The 18,908-nt window shown below is 44.7% G+C and overlaps 2 protein-coding genes across 2 annotated transcripts in view; one reads left to right on the top strand and one right to left on the bottom strand.

Annotated features, from left to right (window-relative positions):
- The window catches only part of Dock1 (dedicator of cytokinesis 1), a 453,773-nt gene that overhangs the window by 176,608 nt on the left and 258,257 nt on the right, over positions 1 to 18,908 (top strand). The gene's annotated exons all lie outside the window — the stretch shown is intronic.
- Insyn2a (inhibitory synaptic factor 2A) overlaps positions 1 to 18,908 on the bottom strand; it is a 56,450-nt gene that overhangs the window by 13,871 nt on the left and 23,671 nt on the right. Inside the window, exon 3 of the mRNA XM_036196894.1 lies at positions 652 to 723. Coding sequence (XP_036052787.1) covers positions 652 to 723 — 72 coding nt within the window. The remainder of the gene's footprint in view (positions 1 to 651; positions 724 to 18,908) is intronic.

Consider the following 18,908-nt stretch of genomic DNA (forward strand, 5'->3'; position numbering starts at 1 on the left):
CCATGCCTTAAAATCTTAAATTACTGACAAGGACCTAAATCTAACTTTTGCCTACTGAAGGTTTCTGATCTATTCTTGTGGTTGTCAATCATAACAAAGTTTAAAGTATAAATAAAACACATGACAAACAGTTGTAGTTTCCGGAGAGGGGAATCGTGCCATAGCGGAGAGGACCACAGACCTTGTGAGTTCCCTGAAAATACCTGTACATGTGATATGAGCAGAGTGGACCTACCATGCTGTGCTAGCCTATCCAGTGTGGATTTGGGCCTTTGATCTATTCCATCTGGCGGGCATATATTTTACTGTTTTGCTGGAGCACAGTTCTGTGCTCAAGGCTATAGATTCCCAGGGAGCAAGCCATCAAAATGATACTTTCTCCCAAGACCACGAAGGTGCATTTGAAAGATAAACATGTTCACACTCTCCTTCATCCTGGGATTGTATACCTGGGGGGCAGGGGTGGGAGTTGGGTGGAGGGATAGCTGTTTAGACATAACTTAGAATTATGGTCAAGGAAGGAGCTTTACTTTTTTTTTTTTTTTTTTCTTGTCTGATAGAATCTTCCCAGCATGGCCCCAATGATTCTTGCATTAGTGGGTAAACATTTGTCAGTCAGAATAACAAAGTGGGAAGAGAATGTTAACATACCTATAGATAATACATGCACTGTTCCTGCACGTGTCACAATTAGCTGTGTCTTGCCCCGTCCGATATGAAAGCCTACAAGATAAGAACAGGAGAGCATTACAATCAGTGGCTGGGGGTAGGGGGCCGGCTGCTGGCCTCACAGAGCAGAAGCCTCAATTCAGACGCCTTCCAGACATGAGGTGCCTATGATCATAGGAACTGACGCCTACATGTTTACCACTGTGCTCCTGTCTCTGCCTTTATAGTACCAGCCAGTACCCGTCTACAGCCAAGATGTCACTGAAATTAAATTTAGAATGTGAACATACGCTCCGGGATGACGTGTGTAATCTGACTGCGTTATAACCATGAGGAGTGGGATGTTTCACAGTAGCTTTATGTTTATTGTATTTTTAAAAAATCTGCCAGGAGAAAATCGTGGGTTTAGAGGGTGACAAATGACCTATCAACTCCTGTCCTACTGGAGCAGGGTTTGACATGCATGGCCTCTGGCTCAAATCCTACCCCAGCCTCCGTAACTGATCTGTCCAGCATTACCAGAATGGATTTTACATTGTTAAATGCTTGAAAAAGAATCCAAAGAATAGTATCTATAACAAGATTCAATTATGTATGTCTCCAAGGGGTTTGTTTCATTCTAACCATAAAGATTGTGATCTAAAACATATAATTTCTTTGGATTTTGCCTCTTGGTCTATAAATCCCAGAATATTTCCTCAGTGGGTCTTTAGAGAAAACAGCTGCTTTCGTCTGTGCCTGTATCCCTCCACCTGTCAAGACTTCTGAGGCATTCTCTGGCTCTGCTATCTGCTAATTTATGGTTCTGTGAGGACAAAACATGGCAGATTTGAGGTGTGTGCGTGTGTGTGTGTGTGTGTGTGTGTGTGTGTGTTGCACACATGTGTGTCAGGGTTGTGACTTTCTCATAATTAACTCACTTCGAGTATTTTTTTTTTTTTTTTGTAGTGTAGTATTGAAACTTGCTTTGCTTTGATGAGGGAGATTTTCTTTACCAAGTCAGGTTTACCTGGAATATATCTTGGGCCATTCAACCTCCAAGAAACTTGTGTGTGGTGCTTTATGCTCCCTCCCAAATACTCCATATTGGCTGGACTTTCTGCTACTTCTAACACGCATGTATACTGCATTCTAAATATTATTTGCACCCAAGGTCAAGCAGGAGCAACTGAATCAGTTTAGTTGATGGTGGGAGAAACATTCCCATCTGGATTTATTTCTAATCACTTTGTGGGCAGATTTGCATGGACAGCATCACCTAGCAAGAGAGCCATGTGTACAGTGGCTGTGTCAACACCAATGGTGTGTGTGTTGTCCTTTGCTGTGTACACTGCGTGCATATGCATCATGAGTTTCAAATTGAAAATAACATTTGTTTCCTCATTTATATTTTGTGTTATGTAAACATCTGACAAAAGCATTGGCTGCCCAATACTGACATTGCCTCTGTGGACTCAGTAAATGCAGGCATAACTCTGAGTTTAGCACAGGTGATTTGAGTTTGGTATAGCTTATTTGTTAATCAAGGGACCATACTCTGCCCCCAAATGTTGCCAAGATTTCCTATGATTCATTGAAAAAAGAGTTAGAATCATACTATCGCTGTATTTGCATTGTCCCTCTGCTATATCGGGCACCTCTGGACACCCATAGCTGGCCTTTCCACCTGGGCCTCATAACCTCCCTCTGTTTTCCCCTATTCATGACAGTTCTTGTTCTTAGCTCTTTCCCTGCCTGGGCAAGCCCCAAGTACACACACTGCCTCTTTGTCCCATCCTAGCCATGGCCCTTCTCTAGCCTCTTGGGTATGCACAGGGCCATTCTCTTTTCAGTTCACTCTAGTGAACTTGGCCCTCAGCTTGTTCTTGACCGTAGCCACCATACAGTAAGCACTGTACTTGAATCCACATCCTTGCTGTGACATTCCAGCAGTGTCTGTTTGATGTGCTGTCACTCTGGTGAGCTGGGTTGCCACAAGGTTCTGCTGTCCTAATGGGTATGAGCCATAGAAAGGCAGCGAACTAACAGCTTTTTGTGCTAGCCACATCCAAACTCTTCAGTGCTTAAAGAAGGCTCCTGTGGACCCTAACCATTGTCTGGGGGCACTCATTGATGCATTTCAAGCTTCTAAAACCTTCCTGTCCTAGACCTCACTATAACCTCTACAGGGCCTGATCAGCATCACGCCCCATCTTTTCTCAGTCACCTCCAAACCTCAAGGGTCCCACTTGTATTAGTGCCTGGAGTCTTCCAATTAATTATTCTCTTCTCATTTTATAGAACAGAATCCAGCCACACTGCAGGCCCAGGATCTCATTATTCTTAGACCCCAGGCTTCTGATGTTCTATGCTGCCTTGTCTCTATCCAGGGATCTGTGTTTTTCACTACATGTAATTGGCAACTTGGGATAGTCAGTGAATCCAAAATTTACAGGACAAGGGCTTCAGGCACGATAAAGTCACAAGATGACCCTCCTCCAGGATGGTGGTATACTTTAACAAGAAATGGTCCTTTTTAAGCTCTCTTGAGCAGACTTGTAAAACACGAACATTTCCATTCCAGTCAGTTAGCAAGTACCTACTAAGTCAGGTGTGGTTATGGCTGTCCAGAAGCTAATTGTGATGATGCTAAGTGCTTGCCCTTATTAAGTGCTAAACAGAGGTAGAGGCATGTGGTCCCTCCACAGGGAGGGTTGGATGGTCTCCTAATAGTAGTCAGGCACATTTCTGTTCTCTTGGTAGTATTTTACATCAGCTCTCTCTGTCCAGACTTGATTACACACCAGAACCTCTTTTGGAGAGTCCCTTCTGAATGTTTCTGTTTCTTTATTACTCTGTCTGTGGTTGTCATTTGAAGGAATCAACCAAGTCAGAGAAGGATGAACTTGGGGTAAAATGTAAAATGATGACCTGTGCTTTGTGGCTAACTTACCCCAGGGCTCCTGCCAGCAGCTCCTGTCAATCAATGACTCAACTGAAATTTTAGCGAATGAAGGAGTGTTCTTCACACAGGACTTTTGACCAAGGAATCTGTTGTGCTCTGTGCTAACTGATCTTGGACCTTCCCAGCTGCAGGGTTTGGCTTCACTGATCATATTAAGGCCACATTAATAACTGGGCTGCAGTATTGGAATTGGGTCTGTACTGCAAACACAGATGCAACAGATATGCTTTTCCATTCAAGGACTAACCAGGTCTGACACTACTTAGCTTCTGAGATGAGACAAAATAGGCACATTTAGGGTAGTATGGCCATGGACCGGATACACTCTTCTTGAGGGCAGGGAAACCAAGCGACAACCAACAATATCCCTGCTTCCTCCCTCTCCCCTCAGAACCCTTTCCATAAAACTAGTATTTGGAAGGGCTGTCTCTCTTTCTCACTATTGTAACCCAGAAGAACATTGAAAGCTCAGACCACTACAGCCACAGCTTCCCCGGGACAGTAAGGCATAGATCTCTGGTGAATCAGAAGTTCACAGAGGTAAGAACTTAAGTTATTGACCTAAAAACAAACCAGGACAGACGTTGTGATCAGATTTTTTGGGGGGTGGAGTTGCAGTGTGAGTGGTGCTGACTTTGTAAAGTTTTCTTCTTGTTTGCTTTCAGGCGCCCATGCTTTATACTCAATTATAAGTTCATCCTCTATTCAATATCTGGTCCCATTGGCTCGTTCTGCTAATATGGCTCTGGCCAATCTTACGGTTGAGCTTTTTTTCTTTTCTTTTCTTATTCTAAAGTCCTGAACAACACATGAATCAAACAAATGACGAGTGAGCCCCACAGCAAATGGAAGGACACATTGTGAATAGTTCTGATCTCACAAGATGAACCCTTCTGGTTTGTCCTGTGTAAAGACAGTATAGTACTCACGCTGTCCCACTGGAGTGACCTGTAGGCTTTTAGTCTTAATATTATTAGTATTAGACTTGAGAAAGTAAGTTCCAGCACCAAGGACAGCACTCAGGCCAAGGGGCAGGCTTTTCTGGTGTGTGTGGCCATCCCCATTCATGAGTGTGTATCAGTGCAGAGGTAAGCATGCACATGTAACCTGTATGCATCATGCACATGTAGTTCCAGATAGCTCTGAATGTCAAGCCCCAGGCACTTCCTTCTGTTTGTTGCTTGCCTGGAACAAGCAGACAAGGCTATCTGTGAGTGCCCAGGGATCTGTCTTTACTTCCCATTTCATGATCACTGGCATTCATGATCACATGCAAGAGCATGCCAATAAACCCAGCTTTTCACATGGCTTCTGGTGACTGAATGCTCACACTTGCAAGGCAAGTACTTCAGTGACTAATCCATGTCCTCAACCCTGTGTACCCTTTTTCCTTGACTCATGTACACCATTCCAATTCAGAACCCAAATCAGTCACTGAGAACTTCTTTCTCTTTGCTGAGACTCTTTCAAAACATCCTTGTGTTGGAATGGGCTTTCTGTATTTAACAATAGAAGTTAGTAGACTTGAGAAAATAGGATCTAGCACCAAGGACAGCACCAAGCCTAGGGGCAATCTTTTAGGGAGTCTAAAAATCTCCCCCCCCCCCTGTGTGTGTGTGTGTGTGTGTGTGTGTGTGTGTGTGTGTGTGTGTGTGTGAAAGGTACAGCTAACTAGACATGATTTATAAGTTTGATAAGGATGTGAAGAATGTGAGTTCAGTGGGACCTGGAAAGGACTCACTGTTCTCTAGAAACAGAATTTAGACAACCTGGTTCCACAGGGCACTTCTGGTGCAGACCATTTATGGGGTCACTTCTGCTTCGATATGAAACCTTATTTCTCAGCAAGGGTTTATAGCATTTTAAAAAGTACAGTGAGTGTGGTTTGCAGAACGCAGCCTTCAAATCTCAGGGTGTCCCTCCTCAGGGAACCAGATGAATCCCTCTTTGTAGTAGCCAGAGCTCCTTGAGTTCAGTTCGGCATTCCAGCCCCCCTAGCTACGGAATGCTTTTATAGTAATTTGCTCCAGTCCTTCAGTTGTTAGTAACAGTCCCTGAATATATAAATATAAATATGTGTTTTTCTACAAGTATATTCCCCTTTCATAATACTAGTATATGTTTTTTGAAAAAGCATTGGTAACAGTTCCTGTGTGGGATTCTCCAGTGTTTCTTTTTACCAGAGCTGAATTATCAAAGAAAAAGGAGGGGAGACACAGGGCTGAGCTGCTGCAGTGATTTCTATAGCACCCCACAGTGAGGCTAGAGCAAGGATGGCTGCCAATGTCATGTATATATATACCAAGGTACTGTCCTGGGCTGCGGAGATTCCATAGGCCAAGGGATGGGAGTGACAGGTGGCCTGTATCTGTTACAAGAGCAGGGAAAGCTAGGTGGTAGGGAAGCAGCGTGAGGAGTACAGGGGAAAGGTCACTGCACATCCAAGCTTCTTGGTGTCTCTGACACCCTGGAGGATCTACAAGAAACAAGACCCACAATTCTTGAGTAAAACAAGATGAACAAAAGCCCAACACTGCTTGTTTGGCTAGAAGAGCAGAAGGATTAAAGAATGGAGGAGGGCATAGGAGGAGGAGAGGAGGTGGGAAGAAATATGGAAGAGAAGGGGCAGGGAAACACAGGGAGAAGGGGAGAGGCAGAGGAGGGAGAAGGAGAGGAGGAATGGAGAAGGGGAGGTGGAAGACGAGGACAGGGAGAGGGAGGAGTTGAAGAGGGCAGGAAAGAGGAGGAGAATGAAGAGGATGGGGACGAGGGGCAGGAGAGGAAGGCAGGGAGTGGGAGGTCCTGGATGAGGTCACCTCTCCCTTTGCTTTCATGAGAAGCAGAGCCCAATAAAGTTCTAAGATCTCACAGGAAAGAGTGTCTGGGAAGGGGATGCTGGCTTTCTGGCTTCAGACAGTAATGCTGACACTGTTGTGGCTGAGATTGGTTGTTGCTGTAGCCACAGTGATGTACTTTGCCGCCTGGAAGATCTTTTCATTTTCGTGGTACTGAGAACCAAACTCATGGCCTTGCACAACTGGGACAACAGCCTCCGCTCCACTGCAAGGGGATTATTCGAACATGGGGGAATGTGTGGTGCTATTGTGTTCCCCGAAATAAACTTATCTGGGGTCAGAGAACAGGACAGCCACAATATTAAATATGAGGATCAGCAGTGGTAGCATGCACCTTTAATCCCAGCGCTTGGGAGGCAGAACCTTGAACTCTGAGTTCAAGGCCACATTAGAAACAGCCAGGCATGGTGACACACGCCTTTAATCCCAGAAATCCAGCCTTTAATCCCAGGGAGTGATGGCAGAAAGTAGAAAGATTATATAAGGTGTGAAGACCAGAAACTAGCAGCATTTGGTTGGTTAAGCATTCGGCTGGTTAAGCTTTTAGGCTTTTGAGCAGCAGTTCAGCTGAGACCCATTCTGGATGAGGACTCAGAGGCTTCCAGTCTGAGGAAACAAGACCAGCTGAGGAACTGGCGAAGTGAGGTAGCTGTGGCTTGTTCTGTCTCTCTGATCTTGCAGCGTTCACCCCAATAACTGGCCTCGGGTTTGATTTCATTAATAAGAACCTTTAAGATTCAAACTACAGGAAGACTGGAGCTCTAGCTACCACTGAGGCAGAGATGTGTGATGGGGAGAGGAGTTCTAAACAGTGGGGGTGGGGTGAGACTCTTCCCGGAAGTGCGAGGAGGAGGAGGAGGAGGAGGAGGAGGAGGAGGAGGAGGAGGAGGAGGAGGAGGGCTGGGGAAATGGCTCAGAGGTTACAAGCACTTGCTGTTCTTGCAGAGAGCCCAGGCTCCATTTCCAGCTCCCACGTGACAGCTCACAACCACTTGTTAACTCCAGTTCCAGGGGATCTAGCACCCTCTTCTGACCTCCACAGGCATCAGGCACTTTACATGGTGCACAGGCATACATACAGGCAAAACACCCATACATGCAAATAAAACAACAACAACAAAAAAAGCAGATCTGAATAAAAAAAATAGAAGAAGAGAGGAAGGGAAGGGAGAGAAAGCAGGGAGATCTTAAATTCTCAACCTAAAACTCACTTGCTCCCCTGTCTTGGTGGCAACATTAGTCTTTGTGCTAAGTCTGATTTGGCTCCAGCAGTCTGGAGAACCCTCTCAGAGCTGCCTGTATCCTGGCCTGCAGTGTGTTATGGGCCCCCCACTCCCCTCACCCCCTCCCCAGTTCTGCACAGTACAGGGGACAGCAATTGACCTTGGAGCTTATTCACTGTCTTTTAAATGGCATATTAATTTTCAACAAGGTCACATTTCTAGCACTAAACAAAAGCATTCGGGATGATAGGAACGTTGAGGGTGACCCTCCAAGTGTGGTTTTACAAAACACTAGTTACACAGAGTAACTACTGGCACTGTCATACCGAATTAACACAAAGGCTGTGTCCTAGTCCTGGGGGTACGGCCCTCAGCCAGGGATGGCATTTCCTGAAGAAAAACAAAAACCCAAGGACCATCTCTACTCTCTGTGATAATTTATGTTCTTATCTAATTTATCCTCTTAATTTTGATCTCTTTTTTCTTTGGGCTTTTTCTCACCTGGTGCCAATTTTTTTTTTCTTCTGCATCCCTGCCCAGCTGTCCCTTCTTGATAGCTAAGACATCGTTTGTGTCAGCATCTTAATGGGCTTTTCCACATAACAGTTTCAAAGTGACATTAATTAGAGGCACAGGATACCTCTGCTAGTGTCGAGAAATTAAATTTCCAAAGTAGTCAGAGTTGGCTGTTGTGGGGGAACCTCACAGATCTCGAAGCTTCTTGAGAAGCAGACCCAGCTTGTTTCTGCATCTGAAATCTCACTAGGAATTTGCTAGATCATGTACTGGAAGTGTACCTAAGTTTATATATCAGCTCTTCCGTTGCTAAAGTGAATTTAGACTTTCCCAATATATCCATGGAAACATCTACATCTGTGGTAAGCATTGGAGCCTACATAGATGTGAGCTATTATATGCCAAGATTTAAGGCGTATCTGACTAAAGCTTCAGGGTGTGTCTGTGTGGTGGTGGTGAATATGTATGCGTGAATATGTGGAGACCAGATGTTAACATGAGGTGTCTTCGCCATTACTCCCAACCTTATTTTTGGGAGACAGGGTTGCTCACCAAATCTAGAGCTCACTGATCAACTAGCCTGACTGGCTGAGAGCAGGGGTTCCCCTTTCTCTGCACTCCTGCCCTTCAGCACAGGCATTGCAGATGCCAACTGCAGTGCCCAACTGTGTGCTAGGCTTTCCAAGTCATGGCTTCACGCTTGCACAACAAGCACTTTGCCCATTGCTTGGAGGTTCTGACTAAGGATATCAAGTTGGTTTTCACCACCAACTCCAAGGTCACCCATTGGTTAATCAGAAGCAGGGTGGGCCCTCTTAGTTCAGGGCCCAACCAGGCTCCTTTCCTCAGTAGCTGCCTCTTAGTTGAGTCAGGCTTAGCAGTTGTGTGATCCTTGCTGGGCCTGGGTCTCTAATCAGACAAAGTAGGTAGTTAAGGATTGAACGTTGAATCACAGTCATCTCCACATTGGCAAAACTGTCTGAGGCACTCATTCCTGCCCCGTGATGTGTAAGTGAGGTTATAACATTGACACCTATACAGTTTCCTGTCTGGCATCTTCTTAGAGCTCTGGAGGACCACCTAGCAGCTGCCCTCCTTGAGCCCTTTGCTGGCTCTCATCTGTTCTCCATTTGCCTTTGCTGCCAGAGCTTCCAGTATTCATTATCAACATGGTGGCAACCATCCTTCTGTTTGCCCAGCTGATGTCTAGCATGCAGGTCGCATGAGATGTGGCAGTTAAAGCCTGTGGAAGCTTGGGATGAATGAGCAAGTAGAAATGTGAACGAACCAAGAAATGACTGTCTAAGAGGAGATCATTGAGAGTGAGTTTGATCTGTTCCAGTCAAATTTACCTGGCCTTTGAATAAAACTCTAGAATACCCCTTTATGTTTTATGGACATGGAGTAGCAGTTTGTCTATTAGAGTTATCCAAATGCAGTTACTGAACTGTGTACATTTAGAGAACGCCAGCTGTTACTGGCTCTTCCATGATTAGTTTCCTATGGTCTGGTGTGAACAGCAAGGCCAGCCCAACTAATCATAAACCTAGATTCCCTGCCTTTATCTGGATCATCTGGTGGGGGTGGGAGGCTGTCCTCACTAAGACCAAACTCCTTTTTCAGATACTCATGGATTTCTCCTAGACACAGATATGTGAATTCCCAATTTCTAGTATGTATTGTGTCCACACACATATGCACATATGTAGCCAGTGGTCAACCTTAAACTTCTTAAGTCACTACCTATCCACCCCTTATTGGTGTCCCTCAGCAGTTCATCTACACTGGCAATCAAACAAACTCCAGGGACCCACCTATCTCCCCTGCAACCTGACATGTTGAGCTTACAGATATACAGTTATCCTATGCCTCACTGTTCTGTGGGTGCTGAGGACTCTACCTTAGGACCCTGTGTTTGTGCAGCTAACCCCTTCCCAATGGAACATGGTGTGTTCAATAGCATTCTGGGGCTCAGTTCCTTATGCTTGGAGTTTTGGGGGCCCAAGCTGGGAATTTCAACCTGAATAATGCAGAAATGTTGAGTTGTAACATGTCCCTAAGAAGTCCTATTTGTCTTAATCTTACTTTTTTAACCCTATGATAGGTGAAATTCTTAAAAGAAAAAAAATGAAGTAATTTCTCTCAAACCAAGAACTGAGATGGCAACCCTTAAGGTTCAATCCTCCATGCTAACCATGTGCCCTCTTGCTCAATTCCAAGATGGTGCCTGATAGTCCTGGTTATTTCTGTTTTGTGTTCCAATTATTGACTTTAAGAACTCTGCAGCACAGGATCCCAGCATGCTTGCCTGCATAGAGTCCATCCAGTACTTGCTGTGTCTTGATGCCCTACATGACCCTTGGTGGGTGTTGGTTTTAACTGCTTGGGCAGTTAGAATCTACAAGGCCCATTTTTCAAGTTGAAGGATGTGCTTGTATGTTATGGAAGCAGATTTGCGTGCTTCTGAAAAACAGCATCCTCCCATGGCCAGTCTCCAGGATTCTTGCTAACCACCCCCTTTCCAGGCAGCCCTGCATACCGTCCAAAAGGTTCTAGTAATCTGAGAGTCTCCAGAGACTACTCCACAGTGGGCTAGGGATATAGGGTCACTTTCTCCTGTGCACCACTTGAGACCACTTTGCTGGCCAGGACCCTGTCTTCTGTTCTTCTTCCCTATGTCCTCCTCTAATGAGAAGAATATGGGTGTAGCCTCTTTGCCTTTTTCCTGATGAATAGAAAGCGAACACCTGCTTCCTTCCCCATATTAATCTTCACCACACCAGTCCTCAGAGGAGTCCATTATGCCACTTGGCCTTTTCTGTCTCCCTACACCAGAACGTAGGCAAGGTTCTGGTGAACTTGCAGTATGCAGTATATGTTGGCAATATAGTGGATGATGAAGAAGTATGTTTTGAACAATGACTGGATGAATGCATGCATGAGCAAATGGATAGTATGTATATATATTCTTTTTGGGTCCAGGCACAAAAATACCTTTTTGCTTCTGAAAAGGAAAATACACTTGCCAATCTGGTGATGTTCTCAGCTGGGGAAGGAATTCCTGTCTAAAGACTATTAGCATCATCCCCTTTTAAATTTTTTCAAACAAGTGGGGATAAAGGTCAGTCATTTTCTGCTCCCCACATCCAGTTATGAAGATGAATGGCTCAGCCTTGCACCTTAAGCTGACCTCTTCACAGGCCTGTGAAAGGTCACTCATTTAGCCCATAGGCAATCTAAGTAAAACACCCCTCTCTGAGAAACACCCCAATGAACTCCATGGCTTTCTGTAGAAAGTGTTGACAAACTGTTACTGGCTTATCATCTCCCCAAATGTGGTGACCCTATCACTGTGGGGAGATTCTGTGTGGATTTTCAAGTTATACGATAAATGTACAAAGCTTGCATTTTCTTTAATGTATTTACGCAATGGAGGAGATGCCCAGCTGCAAAATAATGACAATCATGATACAAACAAGCCACTTGCCCCAGAAGGCATTAGAATTATCTATTAATAAGAAGAAAGATGGCTTTTTAGGGCTGAGCAGAGGCAAGCTTGATTAATTTGTGTTCCGGGAGGAGAGTTAATGCTTAAGCTATAGTTTATTGAAAATTAATGAAAATGAATTTTTGGTGGCACTAGCTACACAAAGGGAATAAAAATAAGGATGTGAGTTTATGGTACTAAGATGGATTTTCCTTCTGGCTGTCATTTCTCTCCACTTGAGTCCTATCAGTCAACTATGCTGTAATGTATGGAGGTTTCAGTTTGAAAGTATGACTATGCATATTCAGGTCTTGATGATAAATACCCACAAGGGCTTTTATCTTTTATTTATAGATTCTTTTGATGTATTTAGATTAGCTTAGTTAATAATTTTAAGTGAGGCCCTTTGCTTCTTGAAGTTTGTGTACCTTTTCAAAGATGACTTGCATTTATTTGAGAAACAAATGCACCTGAATTCTCCTTGATAAAGATTAAAATCTTACTATCAGAGGCAGGAGAGATGGCTTAGTGGTTATGAACACTCACTGCACTTGCAAGGGACCTTGGTTCAATTCCCAGCATCCACATGGCAGCTCAGAACTCTCTGTAACTTCAGTACAATGGAATCTGATACCCTTTTTGGTGGATACCGTATACTCCTTGAACACTGCAAGTTCATGGTGTGCAGACATGTAGGCAAAGCACTCATGTACATAAAATAGAAATAAGATCTTTGTCTTAAGGTTTCTAATGCTGTGAAGAGACATGACCACAGCAACTCTTATAATGGAAAACATTTAATTGGGGTGGCTTACAGTTTCAGAGTTTTAGTCCATTATCATCATGGTGGGGAGCAAGGCAGCATGCAAGCAGATGTGGTGCTGGAGAAGTAGCTAAGAGTCCTACATCTTGCAGGCAACAGGAAATGGTCTTTCTCACTAGGAGTAGCTTGAGCATAGGGGATCTCAAAGCCCACTCCCACAGTGACAACACTTCCTCCAACAGGGTAACACTTATTAATACTCTCCCTTTGGGGGCCATTTTCTTCCAAACCACCACAGTCTTTAATAAATCTCTGTATTATGTCAGATGATTTGTAGAAATCCTTACTGTCCAATTTGAGACTTATCTGGGGATACAATCTATTGTATAACTGATGAGATGGTGACCTAAAAAGTTTTACTGCAGCCAGAATGGTGGTGCACATGGTTTTAATCACAGCACTCAGAAGGCTGATGCAGTTGGTTCTCTTTCTGCCTGGTCTATCAGGCAAGGCCAACCAAACTATACGATGAGACCCCTATGTCCAAAACCAAAAAAAAAAAAAAAAGATTTTTTTAAAAAATCCACTTGTAGTTGAAAAATGCCTACTCTGACAGCATCCTTCCCCAGGGTTTCTCATCCCCAGGACTGTTTCTCTCTGGGCTTTGGAATAATTCAGAGTTTATTTTATACTACATCAGAGCCTTCTGCTGTCTTCTGCTTCTGGTCACCTGCTTCTGTTTGTTGTTTTATGCTCTCTTGGAAAGTTTGTTTTGACTTATCATTCACACATTGCTCTAATTTGAATCAATTTGAGGAAGTGAGAGCCTGGCTGTTGGGTGGTAGCCACCGCATGACCCACTCATCTGATGAGCTCTTTACCTCAGGCAGCACAAGCTTTGTTGTTGCCCAGGTCCCTGGACAGAGAGAGAAATGGTCTTGATTTTCCTGCAATGATCACACCAAGGGAATTCCTCTTAGTCAAGGTGAAGCCTTAAAACTATACATTATTTGGGGAACGGTGGCCTGGGCTGCCTCTAGTACTGGGAGGCTGCTTTCCCCAGAGGTTGACTTTCAGTTCTGTGTGAGCCAAGAGAGTGGAGACAGAAGTGGAGTCTCGGAAGCCCCTCCAATCAGAGTAGAGCCTAGGTCTAGCCTGGGCTATGCTCCTTTTGCCATGGGCAGACCTGCTGTGTCCCTATTTTCAGGGCATTGCCAAGTCTCACACAACCTACCCATGAACTCGGACACGCCCTCCCTCTTGACCTTGGCCTCTTGACCTTGGCGAGCCAGTGAAGCACATCCAAGCTTCAGTCCTCTGATGGAGGTTCTTTTCCCTCGGATCATTCCGTGGAGGTTCAGAAAGGCCGTGCACATTGCAGGTTGCTTCATGTAGGTGCACTTGATATGCTGAGCTCAGAGGGGCTCTACCAGAGGCATGGGGGGGGGGGTGGGGGTTCTCACTCCGGTGCCACTCCAGAGCATAGAGCCTTTTTTTGCATTGCTTAGCAAACATTGCATGGATGGGGTTTGAAAAAAAAAAAGTATTTGAAAACCAGAACTCACATTTCTTCTTCCTTTTTTTTAATCTGAATTCTGGAACACAAATCCATAAATTTCATAAATGTTCATGTCATGCCTTGAATTGCTCATTTTATCTGCAAATGGGGTTCAGAGTCGCCTAGTGGCTCAGTGGTGAGGTTTCTATTCACTGGCCAACTTGAAAGACCGAGGAGGTATTTGAAAGCTATTTTGGCATTCTGTTCAGGAAGATTATTTAAATTCCATTTTCAGGTGTGTATGATACCTACACGAAGCCCAAAGCAAGAATGAGAAATGTGTTTTATACACTTACAAATATATTTAGCTTTATTTATTTATTTATTTTCTATTAGGGAGGGAAAGACTTATCGTTTCCAAGAACTTCAGACCAGTATTTACAAAGCTGTCTAAACATAAGCCGTAAAGAAGACTCACTACGACCCTGCAAGTTAAATGAAAACACATCATTCTGGGAGGGCCCTGGCATGTACTTTCATTTCAAAAGTCACAAAAATAATAAACAGACTTGAATGTGGGATGTGACTATTTTATCACAAATCTATAAAAGCTACGTGTTGTAAAAGGAAAACAATACTCTTCCTAAAGTCTGCTAATGGAATGCTGCCTTCATGACCAGCATTGGTAGTCATGGGAGAGAAGAGGCACGGGGAGTGTGGCGAAGGAATGGGAAGGGGGCATTATTAGGATGGGCTTGTTCTCCATGTGTGCATGTCACGTGTGCATATCCATGTGGGCTTTTCCTTGGCACATTTTTATGAGAATTTTCAGATGGCTGCTCAGGTTCTGCTGCTTCTAGATATTTCTGCAGAACATGTTCTTAGGGCAGAAAGGAGTCTTCTTCCATATGGGAAGAAAAATGTACATCAGAAAGTCAAAGCTATGGTGATCTGAAAAGGACTCCAAGTTCCCTGACTCCATCCCAACTCCTTATGGCTCTCAGTGAGTGCAGTGTTTCTCTCAGTAGCGAAGTTCAAAGCACAGCGCCTCTATTCTACAATCCTCAGCCCCTCCTCATCCTCCAGAATAATCTAACTAGTGTAATAGTCAGAGGCGACATCCCACATGTTCTAGCCTGCATGCCTTGACCTCCCAGCAGCTTGCTCCTACCAGATAGTCCGACAGAGAAACTGACTTTCGAGGAAGGCAGGGGCTGTCCGCAGACAACCACAGGGTATGAGATGCCTATCTTCTGTAGTTTCCATTTCAGAAACAGAGTCTTGCTTTGTAGCCTAGCCTGTCCTTGGACTCACCAACTTCTTGCCTCAGCCTTCCAAGTGCTGAGATTACAAGTGTGAGCCACCACACCTATCTTCCAAGTTTCATTTAATTCCCAAATCCCCTGGGCAGGCAGGTTTGCAGCCTGCAAGGCCTTAAAGGTCTTAGTTACAAAGGAACAGTCAGAGGTCCTGCTGGTTGGAGATCCTGCTGAAGTAGCAGGGGAGGCCATGTGAGCATGAATTTCTTAGCTCTGGACCTGCTGATAGCAGGGCCCTGGTCACTGTGCTTTGCTGCCCTGCCGAAGCTAATTTTCTGAGAAAGGAAAAACAAGTGCAGTGGAGGCTGACCCCCCTGGGTGCTGGCTGTACCACTGTAAAATGTTTGGGTTACAGTAACTGCAGAGAGCCACTGAGACAGATCCATCAAGAACATTAGAAAATGGAGTGCCGACATTCCCATTCACGGCAAATAAAGTACATGAAGGAACAGGAGAGCATTTGGCAGAATGAAGGACCTTCTGCCTCTGATCTGGCGTTTAGCACAGCCTTCTCTCAATGCTCACAGTGCCCTGCTTGCCTGTGGAACATCTTCCCAGAGCTGAGAGGACATACTTCAGACTTGCAGAATCCACAAGAGTAAAGTCTCAGGACCAAGGACACCAGAGCACACTGTTGAACGCTGTCTCCTCCACCCCGCTCCGCTCTGCCTGGGACCTTTCCCAGCTAACCAGGTTTGAGACCTTGATCTTAACGCAGTGAGTCTGTTCTTGCAGATATACCTCATCATCCCAGGGTGTATAGCCAGGGCAGGAATGGGATCATCACCTAACTGGACCTAGCTTTGCCTGGGCTCCAGAAGGGGGAACCTGGGAGTTCAGAACTTAGATGTGATGGAAAAGCTTTATGATTCCCAGGTCTCGGCTACAGCTGCCACGAGGGTGTACACATTCCATGCTGACTCTCTTGTTCTGTAACTTGGATGAAGTAAACTGGCCCCTTCTGTTTTTCCCATTATTGTGACTCAGTATTTGGGCCTGGGTAATTAGAGAAAAATCCAAGGGATTTCCCATCTCCTCACAGGTTCTGATATGCCTGGTTGTGAGTATGCTGTCAATATGAGAACAAGAAAAGGAGCCTATCAGTTCTAACTATCTGGCATCAATGTCAGTGAAAACAGACGGCCTTTTATTCCCATAGGGAATAAAAACAGGTGGGACACCCTTTTCATGGCTACAAAGGATGCTGCCATACAATTTACAATTTTGTGTTACAAACACACACACACACACACACACACACACACACACACACACACAGAGTTTCAAAGTTAGCTGGTGGGGGTTCATACAGACTGGAGAAAAGTAAAACACATATATAAACAAACTGAATGTTAGTTAATAATGTACTTGTTAAAGGCTGGGCCTGAATTCAGTCTGCTCACTGCCTACCTCTATGTCCACCATGGATGAGATGCTTAGTAGAAGCTCTCTGAGTGTGTGAATGAGTACACATCTCCCTGTCTGGCAGTCACAAATGAACTATCTGTACCTGAATGTTAGCTTACATTTCAACTGAGCTGATGTAGTCCCAACACTTGACCTAAGACCCTGTGGCCTCTGGTCTAACTCTGTTTGTAGCAACATAACCATGTGGATGGCCTGTGGTTGTTTTTAGGATAAAGAGAGAGTGAAAGTCATCTGGGTATGGATCATATGGATCCCAAAGCTGATAATCTGCACCCCTCCCCCCCCCCCAAAAAAAAGAAAATGACTGGCTAACTCTGTCCTGTTGGAAGGGATTCTGAGTTACTCTAGTGACACAGGGCATAGGACCTGAGTCTTTATTCTCACCTACTTCTCTGCACAGGACTTCCTTACTTAGTGACTACCCCCATTTTTTATGTTGATTAACAGGACAAATGGCTTTGAGGAAACATTACACTGCATGGTGTGTGTGAACTGTTATTTATTCCTGTCTCCCAAGTCTTGAAAGCATGGTAATGCTACTCTCATCAAGCACCTGAACTTGAAGGTATTCCCATGAATGGATTTTTATATGAGTATATGTGTGTTTGATTTTTAAACAACAAAATATTATTAGTTAAACCACTGTTTACCTCAAATGGGGAGAACTGGGCCTCAAGCTACCAAGAAGCCACCTGTTACCTCACTAAAGGATACCCCATGAACAGGAAACTGTCCCTCTGACTAGGTGTTCGAACTCAGAACCTTTCCTCAAGCTATCAGACACTGTAGCTTGCCTTCTTTTAAGCTGTGGTCTCAAATATTTTCTGACTTAGTTTAGTCACAAAGTTCCAACACTTAATGCTTGCTTTTCTACTAGCTATGTTTTGAGGTCTGGCATGCCCTGGATGCCCTTCACTTCCCAAACCTGAAGGGAGATGCTCCAAGGGGCCTGGCCAGTGAAGAAGCTGTCAGTCTAGAGAATGGCTACTCTTGGCCTTACGTTTAACATCCGTGGAGGGAACTTCTCTCACAGGTTTCTGGTCTTCTCTGACAGGGAAAGCTTCATTGGGCTGTTAGGAGTCAGTGAATATATTACTTCTCTAGAACAGTGGTTCTCAACCTGTGGGTCGTGACTCCTCTGGGAGGTCCATGACCCTTTTACAGGGGTCACATATCAGATATCCTGCATATCAGATATTTACATTACGATTCATAGCAGTAGCAACATTACAGTTATGAAGTAGTAGTGAAAATAATATTATGGATGGGGGTCACCACAACATGAGGAGCTGATTGCAGCATTAGGAAAGTTGAGAACCACTACTCTATAGTGTGTGGGATGGGTAAGCTTAGAGCCAGGGAGAGCTCTCTCTCCCCACAGGGTGCTGCTGCTGCGGCTGCAATGCACTAAGCAGTGAGGCCCTTCAGACAGCTGGTCAGTGGCTCTCCAGCTCAGGAAGCCCATGGTGGATACAGGGAGTTTCCACTGTTCCAAGAACTGCTTGGGTTTTTAATTCCATATCCCGCTTGCCCTGCTCTCAACCTTTAACAAATACATCAGTCATGCAGGTAGCCTGTGTGACCCAGCACTTCCTGAGAAGAGACCAGAATAATACTGAGAACGCTGAAATAGGCAGGGTAATTCTTGGCATTCATGCCAGCCGGGTGAGCAAATGCCGCCTGTGCTGCATAAAGCAGGGTGATTTGAGTGAATCGTCCAAACGTTTTACAGGGAACCGAAAAGCATGACTGTGAGGGGATTTTTGCACAACCCACTTCCTTATAGAAGGCATCCTCTGAAATGCTGTCCATAGGCCCCCATCCTTTATCCTGTACCACTATGTGCTCTCATAGGCAGGGGCTTCCTAGAAACCACACTTAACCCTCCACCACTCTTACTTGACGAAGATCCAACTGAAACTCAGTTGCCTATGAGACCTTTCTCTGCTCAAGCCTTTCAGGCACGCAGATGAGTAAACAAGATTAATGGAAGAGTCTCTCAGGAAGAATAACTTGGAAGGGATTGAAAGCCACTGCCTGGTAATGCACATATCCCTCCATAGATAAAGAGCCACCAGGAAGAGCTTGCCTGATATCCTGGATAATGAGAAGTCCCATCACAAATATTATACATTAAGTTCGATCCAAGGTACATAGAGGCTGCTGCTCAGACTCAAAGATCATCACTTTCCCCTCACACTGCCTA

The sequence above is a fragment of the Onychomys torridus genome, chromosome 1 (genome assembly GCF_903995425.1).
Source record: "Onychomys torridus chromosome 1, mOncTor1.1, whole genome shotgun sequence".
NCBI classification, from domain to species: Eukaryota; Metazoa; Chordata; class Mammalia; order Rodentia; family Cricetidae; genus Onychomys; species Onychomys torridus.